The 13,239-nt window shown below is 36.4% G+C and overlaps 1 protein-coding gene across 3 annotated transcripts in view; it reads right to left on the bottom strand.

The window, feature by feature from the left end:
* The window catches only part of MSH4 (mutS homolog 4), a 99,259-nt gene that overhangs the window by 64,064 nt on the left and 21,956 nt on the right, over positions 1-13,239 (bottom strand). For all 3 annotated transcript variants that reach the window (XM_086390638.1, XM_086390637.1, XM_086390636.1), the window contains 3 exons: positions 10,791-10,906; positions 9,692-9,865; positions 3,821-3,993 (listed from right to left, as the gene is read on the bottom strand). In XM_086390638.1, coding sequence (XP_086246764.1) covers positions 3,821-3,993; positions 9,692-9,865; positions 10,791-10,906 — 463 coding nt within the window. The remainder of the gene's footprint in view (positions 1-3,820; positions 3,994-9,691; positions 9,866-10,790; positions 10,907-13,239) is intronic.

Raw genomic sequence — 13,239 nt, 5'->3', positions numbered from 1 at the left:
AAAAGATACAAGTACCCCTATGTTCACAGCAGCATTATTCATAATTGCCAAGATACCGTACCTAAATGTCCATCAAGAGACAGTAAATAAAGAAGTTGTGATACACACACACACACATATATATGTATACATGTATATACACACAATGGAATACTACTCAGCCATAAAAAAACAGTAAAATTTTGTCATTTGTGAAAACATGAATGGACCTAGAGGATATTACACTTAGTGAAATAAATCAGGCAGAGAAAGACAAATAAGTATATGTGGAATCTAAAAACTAAAACAAATGAGCAAATATAACAAAACAGAAACAGACTCACAGATACAGAGAACTAACTAGTGGTTACCAATGCGGAGAAAGTAGGGAGGGGGGAAAAGAGATGGATGGGGTATTAAGAGGTACAAACTACTACGTATAAAATAAGTAAGCTATAAAGCATATGTTATACAGCATAGTGAATACAGCCATAAATTTGTAATACCTTTAAACAGAGTATAATCTATGAAAACTTTGAATCATTATGTTGCACACCTGACACTAATATTATAAATCAACCATATCCCTGTGAAAATAAATTAAATTTAGGGACTTCCCTGGCAGTCCAGTGGTTAAGACTCCATACTTCCAATGCAGGGAGTACAGGTTCAATCCCTGGTTGGGGAACTAAAATCCTGCATGCCACAAAATTTAATTAACTACTTAAATTTTAAAAAGTTTTTAAAGGAGAACATGAGACATGCTATGTTCAAGTAACTAAAAGAAGTTCAATTATACTAGAAGAAGGCAGAATGAAAAGTGACAAGTAACAAGACGTGCTGTGGTAAACGAGAAAGAAAGCCGTCCAGAAGAGTTTGGGTTTTATCCTAAAAGCATTAGAAGAGATTGAAAGATTTTATGCAAGTGGGTATGTGGTAGCCCTACAAAGATTTCCACATTCTAATCCCTGGAACGTTTGTATATGTTATCTGGTAACAGGGACTTTGAAGATGAGATGAAGTTTAAGCTTCTTGAAATGGAGAGATTATTCTGGATTATTTGTTAGTCCCAAAGTAATCAATCACAAGAGTCCTTCTAAGAGAGAGGCAGGAGGATCGGTCAAAGAGAGAAGATATAAGGACAAAAGCAAAAGCTAGAAAATAGAGAAGAAACTATTCTCCTGGCTTTGAAGATGGAGGAAGAGCCATGAGTCAAGGAATGTAGAAGGCCTCTAGCAACTGGAAAAGGCAAGGGAACAATTTTGTCCCAGAACCTTCAGAAGAAAAATGGACCCACTAACACAGTGACTTTCGTCCAGTAAAACTGATTTATGACTTTCAGAATTGTAAGATAATTAATTCATGCTGTTTTAAGCCTCAAAATTTGTGGTAATTTGTTACATCAACAGGAAGAAACTAATAAAGAGTAATATGTTCACATTTATAATTTCAAAAGATTACTCAGGCTCCAATATAGAGAAGGGACTACAAAGAACAAGGCTGGAGGACAAGGCCAAATAGAAGGCTGCAGAAATAAATCAGATTATAGATAAATGGTACCCTGGGCTGGAGCAGCAGCACTGGGAATAGAAGCTAATACCTATAAGATATATATAGAAAAGAGACTTTACAGAATTTGATGATTAATTTCAGAGAAGGTAAGTGTCAAGAATGACTTCCAGTTGGTCATCTGGTTTGGTTAAGAGCTTGGATGTAGAGCTATTCTTTGAAATCAGAAGGGATTGATTTAGAAGGAAATCCACAGTCTGGATACATTAAATCTGAGGTGATTAGGAAAAATCTAATAAGTGCTCAGTAGGCAATAAGATACATGGGGCTGAAGGTCTATAAAGATATCTGGGCATGAAATGTAAATTTGGAAGTTACAGGTATGTGAATGATAATTATAAGACCAAGAAAATGGGTAAATCATATAATAAGAAAATACAGAGTAAAAAGGCAACCTAAGACATAGTTTTGAAGCACCACAGCATTCAGGGAATGAGCAAAGGAAAACAAGCCTAAAAAGAAGACTCAGGAGTCTTTCTCTCTTCCATTTGAAAGGAAGGAATCTGGGGTTTTCACTCTGCTACCTGATGAATGACAGAACTTCCTACAGATATTCCAAGACAGTCTACAGTCCTGCAGTCTATTTGTAAATTATAAAGATAACACTACAAAGGAGATGGACAGTCAGAAACTTTTTAAAGAAGTGAGCAACAGAGCTTTAAAAAAAGGAAACTCCAAAGAAGTAGGAGGAAAATCAAATTGTATAATCACAGAAGCAAAGAAAGGTAGTAATTCAATAAGGAGAGATTTTGGCAGTACCAGAGAAGTTGGATTTCAAATAGAGCTGTGTGTATGTTAGTCGCTCAGTCATATCTGACTCTTTGCAACTCCACAGATTGTAGCCTGCCAGGTTCCCCCGTCCACAGGATTCTCCAGGCAAGAATACTGCAGTGAGTTGCCATGCCCTTCTCCAGGGGATCTTCCTGACCCAAGGATAGAACCCTTGGGTCTCCCGCATTCCAGGCAGATTCTTTACCACCTGAGCTACCTGGGAAGCCCCAAATAGAACTAATATGTGCCCATTAAATTTAACAACAATGAGACTATGGGTAAATGTCTTAGGCTTGATTCTCCAGAAATAGACTCTGAAATGAGGATTTATATGCAAGTATTAGATTAAGAATTTGCTTCCATGAGAAACCAATAGAGAAGAGAAGGACAGGAAAGGGAAAAAAGCCAAGCAAAAACATAATTTCAGGCAAAATTCTATGGAGGGTAACTTCAGTTCATGCTGTAGAAGACCTTCTGGACATTACATTCATGGTTATTGCCAAAACAGTGTGAGGCAGTTAGGCTTTCATATTCCCACACTATTCAGTCACTTAAGGGCCCACAAGGCATATTTGACCCTCTCTGCTTACAGCACAGCCCTCTAATAGCCTGAGGGTAGACCTCTAAAGTGAGTCCAGGTGCAGGCCATTAGAAGCAAAACCACACAGAACAGGGAAAAGGGGCACAGAGAAAATTAAAAGAGACCTGAGAGGATACGGACAGAAAACCAACAATGTCTGCTATACTGACCTTGACAAGAGCAGTCTCAGCACAGCAGTAGGCACAGAAAAAAGACTGATTGAAATGGGGTGATGAAGAGAAGACAGTATGTGCATAAAATTTGTTTTTCAACAGGTGATGAATGGTAGAATAGAGATAAGATGTTGCTGTAAACCACAACGGTGACCAGTTAAAAATAAGCCTTTTCACACTTTTTCCAAAGCCTCACAAAATACACAGGAATACACAGAAAAAATGAATATACTCAGCAACATTGGAAATGCAGTCACAGTCAGTATAATGTCAGAATTTTGAAGAAATTATACTAATTAAAAGATATTTAGAATTGAACTGAAGAAACCTAAAGACTGTAAGTGCCTTCTAGATTTTCATGTACTACTTCAGTTTAGACCACCAGAACAACAGTGGGGATATAGAAGACAGATCAAGTGGCTAAAATCCAGGAACTAGACTAGGATCAGTGCAGATTAACTGCCCTTCCACTTACAGATTTAAGAAAAATATTGCACTGCCATGCCAGTGAACAGGTGCCAAGGGCAATTCTCTTACCTCATGAGTTGGACTGCATCCTCGCAAAAGAAATTTGGTAATCCCAAATTCTGGTATCTGAATGTGACATTACTTGGAAACTAGATCTTTGCAGATGTCATCAAATTAAGATAACATCATTAGGATGAGCCTTAATCCAACAGGACTGGTATCATTTTAGGAAGACACATATTTTTAATAATTTGCATTTGTAAAAATAGATGATGTTTACCTGACTGAAGTCCAAAAAAAAGTTCCTCATCTTGAAGCAGTTCCTGAACACAATCTAATCTCATGTTAATGGTTTCAACATCAACTAGAGGTTCCAATATATTAGAACGAAGTCTTCTACTTCCTCCAGGAGTCTTAGTATAATTTAGAACACCAAAGAGCGTGTGATTATTCCTTTAAAAGCATAAGTTAGGAAAATTTCATTAAGTATACAAAGGAGAAACCAATAAAACCGTAATTTAACTTTTTAAAATTTATTTAAATTACTTTACAATATTGTGGTTTTTGCCATACATCAACATGAATCAGTCATGGGTGTACATGTGTCCCACCATCCTGAACCCCATTGCCACCTCCCTCCCCACACCACCTCTCTGGGTTGTCCCAGAGCACCAGCTTTGGGTACCCTGCTTCATGCATTGAATTTTCACTGGTCATCTATTTTACATATGGTAATATACATGTTTTAATGCTATGCTCTCATATTGTCCCACCCTTGCCTTCTCCCACATAGTTTTAAAATAATCCTATAATCTACAATAGTGATTCTCAAACTTTCATATTAATACAAATCAAATGAGGATTCTGATTCAGTCTGGGATGAGGCCTGATAATCTACCTTTTAAATAAACTCTCAGGTATGCTGTCAGTCAGTGAAGCACACTTTGATTAACAAGGATCTACAGCATCCTCTTGCATCAGTGAATGACTTTTTTTCATAGACCAGTTACAATACTCAGACTAATATAAAATGTTCTAGTCCGTGGCATTCTATCAATAATAACAAGATATCAATAATACATACTTAAGGGGGAAGAGAACTTTACACTGATAAAACATGTATTTAACATAATCACTCTGTTCTAATTTATGAAGTTAGAGAATTATAAAAGAGAAAGAAAGAAAATAATATCAGGTACAGAAACTATTACAAACAAATAGGACTGTACAGAGAATGACAAGAAGGATTGCTTTAGTTAGGTTGAGAAAGACCTGTATTTATATCTGACAGTTGAATTAAGACATCCATACCAAGATGATGATGAAACGGGAATAATTATGACAATGATGGTGAGAATAGCTAACATACTGAACACAGTATATGCCAGGCCTTATTCTAAGAAATGTACATATATTATTTAATTCTAATAACAATGGTATGGGCTAGATGCTATTATTAGCCACATTTTATAAGGGAAGAAACTGAAACACAAAGAAATTAAGTAATCTGCCTGAGGTTTCCAAATAAGTGAACAACAATAATAAAAGAGTTACCAGTTTAAAGGGGCAAAACAGAACAGCAATTTAAGCCCAGTCTTCCTGGTGGGGAAGGAAATGGCAACCCACTCCAATATTCTTGCCAGGAGAATCCCATGAACAGAAGAGCCTGGCAGGCCACAGTCCATGTGGCCACAAGAGTCGGACAAGATTTAACAACTAAACCACCACCAGTCTTTCTGGCTCTAGAACCAGAAAGATCAAGGTTGGTGGAGCACTGCAAAGTAAGAATTAAGGGAAATGAATAAAGAAGTTGAAAGAAATCAGAACACAGAAGTCCTTGTAGGCCATGGTAAAGAGTCTGAACTACACTCTAAAGGTAACAGGAGCACTGGAAGACTTTTAAGCATTAAAGTTTCAAGATGTAATTTCTGGTTTAAAAGGATCACTTTCTGGCCACTAGGTTGAGAACAGACTAATTGTAGGGAGAGGAAGAAGACAGAGAGACAAGTTAGGGGCTATTATACTATATAGTTCAGTTCAATTCAGTCGCTCAGTCATGTCCGACTCTTTGTGACTCCATGAATCACAGCACGCCAGGCCTCCCTGTCCATCACCAACTCCCGGAGTTCACTCAAACTCACATCCATCGAGTCGGTGATGCCATCCAGCCATCTCATCCTCTGTCCTCTTTTCCTCCTGCCCCCAATCCCTCCCAGCATCAGAGGCTTTTCCAATGAGTCAACTCTTCACATGAGGTGGCCAAAGTACTGGAGTTTCAGCTTTAGCATCATTCCTTCCAAAGAAATTCCAGGGCTCATCTCCTTTAGAATGGACTGGTTTGATCTCCTTGCAGTCCAAGGGACTCTCAAGAGTCTTCTCCAACACCACAGTTCAAAAGCATCAATTCTTTGGCACTCAGCTTTCTTCACAGTCCAACTCTCACATCCATACATGACCACTGGAAAAGCCATAGCCTTGACGAGATGGACCTTTGTTGGCAAAGTAATGTCTCTGCTTTTCAATATGCTATCTCGGTTGATCATAACTTTTCTTCCAAGGAGTAAGCATCTTTTAATTTCATGGCTGCATTCACCATCTGCAGTGATTTTGGAGCCCACAAAAATAGTCTGACATTGTTTCCACTGTTTCCCCATGTATTTCCCATGAAGTGATGGGTCCAGGCTAAAATGATGGAGGTATGGATTAGAGTTGTGGGGGCTTCCCTGGTGGCTCAGCAGGTAAACAATCTAACTACAGTGCAGGAGACACGGGAGATGCAGCTTCAATCCCTAGGTTGTGAAGATAACTTGGAGGAGGAAAGGGCAACCCACTCCAGTATTCTTGTCTGAAAAATCCCGTGAACAGAGGAGCCTGGCAGGCTGCAGTCCAAAGGGTGACAAAGAGTCAGACACAACTCAGCAACTGAGCAGTAAAAGTACGGTGTTAAGTTTGTAGACTTGGAAATGATAAGACCCAGAATATGAACGTACTCTAAAGGCTGAATCAAGAGGATTTACTGACATACTGAATTTGGGTTAAGAGAAGAAAGGAAATAAAAATGATTTAAGTTATCAGACTATCAAATTTTTAGTATATCAATTTAAACATATTTTTAAGAAATTAGTCAAATCAAGCCCTGGCTGGGAATCAGGAGGTTATCATAGGTAAGTCACAGGTACAATTTTGAGAACTTGTCTTTTGCAGGAACAAAAGTAGGGAGCACACCTAAACCTGCCATTTGCTATAGAAATCAATGATGGAAACTATACTGAACAAGTGACAAGTCCATAGAAGCATTAGAGCTATTCAGATAGTTTAGTAGGTAGCATGCTCATCTTTCAACCTAATTTTCTTTGGTTTAAGTCAGGGAAAAGACCTCAATTTCTCCTCTCAACTACAATAAGAACTCTTGAAGGTCAAATATCTTATCATTTAATATATGGCAGAAACTCAAGCAATGTTTGATGATGACAATGGTCAAACAATGATTAACTATGAAATGTGACAAAGTAAAACTGAGTATAAAACCCTTTGTAATAATTACCAGCCTTAGTTATTGACTGTCTATATTACCCTATGTTATTTTAACTTAGAAAGTCAACAACAGAGTAGTTTATCCAGATATTATTTTATCTTTTCCCAGGCAACAGAAAAAATATTACTTATTCACTAAGCTAGAAAGGAATAACTACTATTAATTACATTCTCCTTTAAAAGGTTATAATTTTAGATCACCATTATCCAGTGGAACTGCAAAGGTGCAGAGGTCACTACACTGATGGATGACAAAAAGTAGTATATACAGTAGTATTCCTACTTTACTAAAAGTAGTACCAACAGTACCTAGATAGATCTAAACTGTTCTTGATGACTGAAGTAAATAATAAACAAAATTAGATATGTCTGGAGATTTCATATAGTGGAAAGTAAAGCCAAGATAAGAACGCACAAAGCGACAGAAATATTTACACTGAAGCTCTGAACCTGGCACAAGCACCTTAAGGCTTCAATTGTCTAAAGCACTCTTTATTCTATTCAATACTCTTAATACTAAAATTTGTATTTATTGATATCTGAGGTTATCGATATATTAATTACTAAAAGCTGAGATTTTACTCCAAGCTTACTTACTCCCAACCTGCATTTTACCAAACTAAATAGCTTAAGTTTCCTTGCACATATTACTATATTGAAAATCATGCTTTCAAAACCTTTTTATTCACTGTCTTACTACTTGTTTTACTCTTTAATCTGGAAAACTTCTATTTATATTTCAAAACTCATGTCTGGGCTAAAAAAAAAAAAGTCAAGGTATTATCCCCTCTAGAAAACCATTTCTATAATAATTGTTTTACTCCTTAACTAAGCCAAATTAACTTTCTCTCTCTGCTACGAGCCCATCATTTTTTATGCAAATTTTCATCACCATACAGTCGACCCTTTCTATAGGTAATTGACTCTAAGACCTCTAATGGATACCAGAATCCATGGATACTTAAGTCCTTTATATAAAATGGCCTACTACAGTGGGCCCTCCATATTCACAAGTTCCATATCTGTGAATTCAACCAACAGTCGGTCCCTCGGTTACAGAGGGCCTGATGTACTTAGTACATGTTAATGATCTATGATACTATAGTCTCCTCCTCCGGACTATAATTCCTTAAGGAGATAAACCATGACTCACTAATTCTTTGTACCAAATTGAACCCTTATTAAACCATATAGTTTATCCCTACTATAAACACCACCACAGGTTGATTACATTATCTTCTAATGACATTTTGATTCTAGTTTATTCAACCATTATGAAATCTTATAAAACCTCATGTTTACAGTGTGTATGTACATGGACAACACACACATATGCACAAACACATGAGCAATCTCCCATTCTCCCTTTCATTCATGTTTACCATCAATATTCATCTAACTGAAGCTAATAATAAACCAATAAAACCAGCAATCTAGTCATACACAAAGACCATTTTTATCATTTTCAACTACTTCATCTTCTCAAATGATTATGTAGTCCCTTGAATTTCCTGTATTTAATGCTTTTAAAACTGGTTATTTCAGCATTGTAGTATTCTGCACACAATAACTTCTTTTTTATTATGGTAAAACATACAAAACACAAATTTTACCATTTTAACCATATTACGCTCACTATTCAGTGCCATTAGGTATACTTGCAATAATGTGCAACCATTACTACCATTCGTTTCCAGAGCTTTCTCATCATCCCAAACATAAACTCTGAATCCATTAAACAATAACTCTCCCATTCCCCAGTTCCCCCAGCCCCTGATAACCTGTCTACTTTCTGTTGCCATAAATTTGCCTATTCTAGGTACTTCACCTTTTGTGTCCAGCGTATTTCACTTAACACAATGTCTTCAAGGTTCATACATCTTGTGGCAGAATTTCATTCCTTTTTAAAGCTGAATGATATTCCATTATATGTATACATCTTATTTGTATACACTTTATTAGTCACTGGTTGATGGACATTTGGTTTGTTTCCACATTTTGGCTACTGTGAATCATGCTGCTATGAATACTTGTGTCCAAGTATCTGTTTGAATCTCCACTCTCAGTTCTTCTGGGTATATACCAAGAAGCAGAATTTCTGGATTGTATGGTAATGCCAAATTTAGCTTTTTGAGGAACCACCACATGGTTTCTCAAAGTGCCTCCACCATTTTATATCCCTACCATAAATGGATTAGGATTCTAATTTCTTCATCCTTACCAATTCTTATCTTCCTATTTATTTAATAATAACTATACTAACAGTGGGAAGTGATAACTGTTTTTGATATGTATTTCCCTAACAAATAGTGATGTTGAGCTCTTGCTTATTGTACCTCTGTATATCTTCTTTGGAGAAACGTCTGTTCAAGTCTTCTGCTTAATTTTGAAATGGCTGTCAGATTTTTTTTTTCTTATTTAGTAAAAATATCTTTTTAAAACTTGATTTTGGTGAAAACATTTGAGCAGTTCAGCAACAATGGTATAAATATTAAAAATGTTTATTTTCAATATTTCTCCACTGAACAACTTTAAAAAATATAAAGTAACTATTCATAGAAAAATATGATAATAAAATATACTGATATATTTCCTAATAAAAAATGGATAATCTTACCTAGAGTCTTGATTATTAATTAGTAATTCAAGGTTTTGGGCTGATGATGAATCTATCATGGCTGTCTGTTCACTACCCTGGAAACAAATCTTTAGCGATTTTGGTGCGTAAACTGAATTTTGAATAAATTCAACATATTTTAATAAAGCTGCAACAGCTGCAAGGCAGTAATATCTGTAAGGTAACCAATGATACACCACTATAAATCTCTGTAATAAAAGTATTGCTATAAAGGAAAACATTTATTTTACTTTTATAACAAAATTATAAATATTTGCATAACATTGCTTAAATTCAAAGGGAAAAAGCACTCCAAGTGTTCCTCATTTTGGATGACTAGTTAAATTACCTCTAAAGCATAAAAGTTGATAAAAACAGACAATTCTCTGAAGTCTGAGACTTAAAGAATAAGTTTAAAGAATAAAGTTAAAAGAATAAAAAATGGATTCCCAGTAAGTCACGTTAGAATTCAACACTCAATGGTACCATTCTAAGTACGTATTCAAATAATGTTGAGACAGTCTGAGGGTTTAAAAGGTACAGTCAGGAGATCATAATGTATAGGAACGTACCTCATTCCTATATACATCCTATAATGTATAGGATCTTGGTGAGAAAAGATCGTCATGATTAACTTAGTGAACAAATAGTCCTCCCTGGCTCAAAGAAAGTATCTGTTCAGCAAATTCTAAAAAATATCCATTCCAAAAGTATCATTTCCTGTCTCATTTCGAAGGGGTAAAGGAGTGAGGTAACAGGAACACAGCTTTACCTGTGTTTCACTTCTGTGCCCTCACACTTCTAGTAGCTCTGGCCACTTAAGCTTTTCATTTCAAAGTTAAAGTGAGCAGCAATGATTAGGGCAATAGATTATGACTAATTTGGAGAAATTCTATATAAATTAAGTCAGCAAGATATGCCCTGTGTATAAATTTCAGTTAATTACTTTACTACTCAGTAATTACTGAATGTGTTTTATGAAACTTTCTCAGCATTTTTCTCGGTGGTAGGGATATAGCAAAGAACAAAACAGACAAAAGACCTTTCCCTCCTGGAATACACACTAGGGACTTACTACTTGCCCCAAATCTTAACTTACTTGGACTGAACCTCCATTAGGACAGTGTTGAATTCTGCTATGCATAACTGTTCAATGTATTCTAGTCCTTTTGTTTCATTGAAGTATTTCCTTTGGATAGTAGTGAAATTAACATTCTGAAAAGAATTTTTAATTTCAAGATAAATTTTAAGTTTCATGCACTTGCCCAAAACTGCTTTCTTAAACACATGCTCATACATGGGTAGGTGGCTTAAAATATTGTGCAAAGCTTATTTTTCATTATTTATTATTTTCTAGAGTTAAATAAGTTTTTCTAGTTATTTGCTAAGTGAATTTGAGTAGTCTGTAGCTCTTGTTAATCTATATTCGCATGAAATTTAAGTACAATAATAAAAAAAATGAGTCTCTGACTCCTACTAACTTTATTCTACAGCAACAACAAAGGTTTTGCATTCAGCATCATATTGGGCTTCCCTGGTGGCTCAGCTGGTAAAGAATCCGCCCGCAATGCAGGAGACCTGAGTTCGATCCCTGGGCTGGGAAAATCCCCTGGAGAAGGGAAAGGCTACCCATTCCAGTATCCTGGCCTGGAGAATTCCATGGACTGTATAATCCATTGGGTCACAAAAAGTCAGACACGACTGAGTGACTTTCACTTTCAATATATTATCATAATTGAGAGAGGGTAAATATTATAATATACTAGTTGGGAAAGCAAAAAATACCAATTCCAGATATCAAATCTATGAAATATCTACATGAGGTGAATTTAATTTACAGAATAAAGAAAAGGAGATAATGGAACTTTTTTAAAAAGAGCAAAATTTTAAAAAGCATGCAATCGCAAAATAGAAGGTCTGCTTATTTTTAATAAAAGTATTAGGTAAAAGAGGCAATATATTAGCAATGGACTCTGAAAGAGTTGTAAGACTGAAAAAATAAAGTCACAAGCAGGTATGGAATTTGATAGGTCTCAAGACTGAACAGTTATCTCATTTAATCTTCCCAGTATAACTCTATGACATAAGTCATACTTATCTACAATTTTCCTCTAAGTCAAATTCTGAGAAGCCAAGTAACTTTTTTAATATCAAAGAATTGACATATGCCAGAGCTCAGACTTGAATTTAGATTTCTTTGACTACGAAGTCCATGTTTCTTCCGTTTCATACTGCTTATTTAATTGAGGTCTTTTTATGGTAAGTGTGATAATAATGTTAACAACAATAATAACATTGTTTTTTTTTTCCCCTCTGCTTATGATTCTTTCATACAAAATATTGAGGTGGCCAAAAAGTTCGTTGGGATTTTTCATGTTATGGAAAAACCTGACCAAACATTTTGGCCAACTCAGTATTTCTATAGGACTTCCCAGGTGGTTCAGTGGTAAAGAATCTGCCTGCCAATGCAGGACATGCAGGAGACACCTGTTCAACCCCTGGTTCAGGAAGATACCCTGGAGAAGAAATTGGCAACACACACCAGTATTCTTGCCTGGGAAATCCCATAGACAGAGGGGCCTGGCAGGCAAACAGTCAACAGGATCTCAAAGAGTTGGACAAGACTTAGTGACTAAGCATGCATGCAGTACTTTTATGGCTCTCTCACTCTCACTCCTTTCAAGACTTTGCCCAAATGAAACCTCACCAATGAGACCATTTCTGATTACCTGATATAAAATACCAGCTCTCTAGGAGGTAGATACTATTATTGTCCCTATTTTACTGACAAATAAAAACTGAAGTTTAAAGAGGTTGGATGGCATCACCAACTCAATGGACATGGGTTTGGGTGAACTCTGGGAGTTGGTGATGGAGAGGGAGGCCTGGCATGCTGCGGTTCATGGAGTCACAAAGAGTTGGACACGACTGAGGGACTGAACTGAACTGAACTGAAAAAGGTTGAGTAACTTAACTTGCACACAGTCATTTAGAATCAGGATTTGAAACCACAGCAGTCTGGCTCATCTGTCCTTAAGCACTAGGCTATATCGCCTTACATCTCAAGGGTCATAGATATATGTTGTTTTCACCTTCAGAGGATTTATCTATCCCACATTCTATGTTGCTCTGTCCATTTAGGACTGTCAATTACAGTACTCTGTGCCCCACAGCAAAAAGTCAATGACCAGGGATTAATCAATCATAGTGCTTCTACCCCCAGAAACAGAGATTAATATAACATGTGGGAGCATGAACAAAACAGGAACAGTTCAGGGTCCTTCTCTTGAATTCATATATGGACACTGGAAGGAAGAAGTTACTTTTTTGCCTCCTGTATACTCTGGAAAAACCCCTTATTACCTAAAACATTTTTCTTTTTTCAAAGTATATCAAGAGTACCAAATTAAATAAGTGAATTCATCATCTTTATTATATGTATTCAGTTCAGTTCCACAGTTGTGTCTGATTCCTTATGACCCCATTGACTGCAGCATGCCAGGCTTCCCTGTCCATCACCAACTCCCGGAGCTTGCTCAAACTCATGT

This window comes from Bos grunniens, chromosome 3 (assembly GCF_055505025.1).
Source record: "Bos grunniens cultivar Pamir isolate PY7600 chromosome 3, Bosgru_T2T1.0, whole genome shotgun sequence".
NCBI classification, from domain to species: Eukaryota; Metazoa; Chordata; class Mammalia; order Artiodactyla; family Bovidae; genus Bos; species Bos grunniens.
Note: the sequence above shows the minus strand (reverse complement) of the source record. Positions and strands in the feature narration are given on the sequence as shown.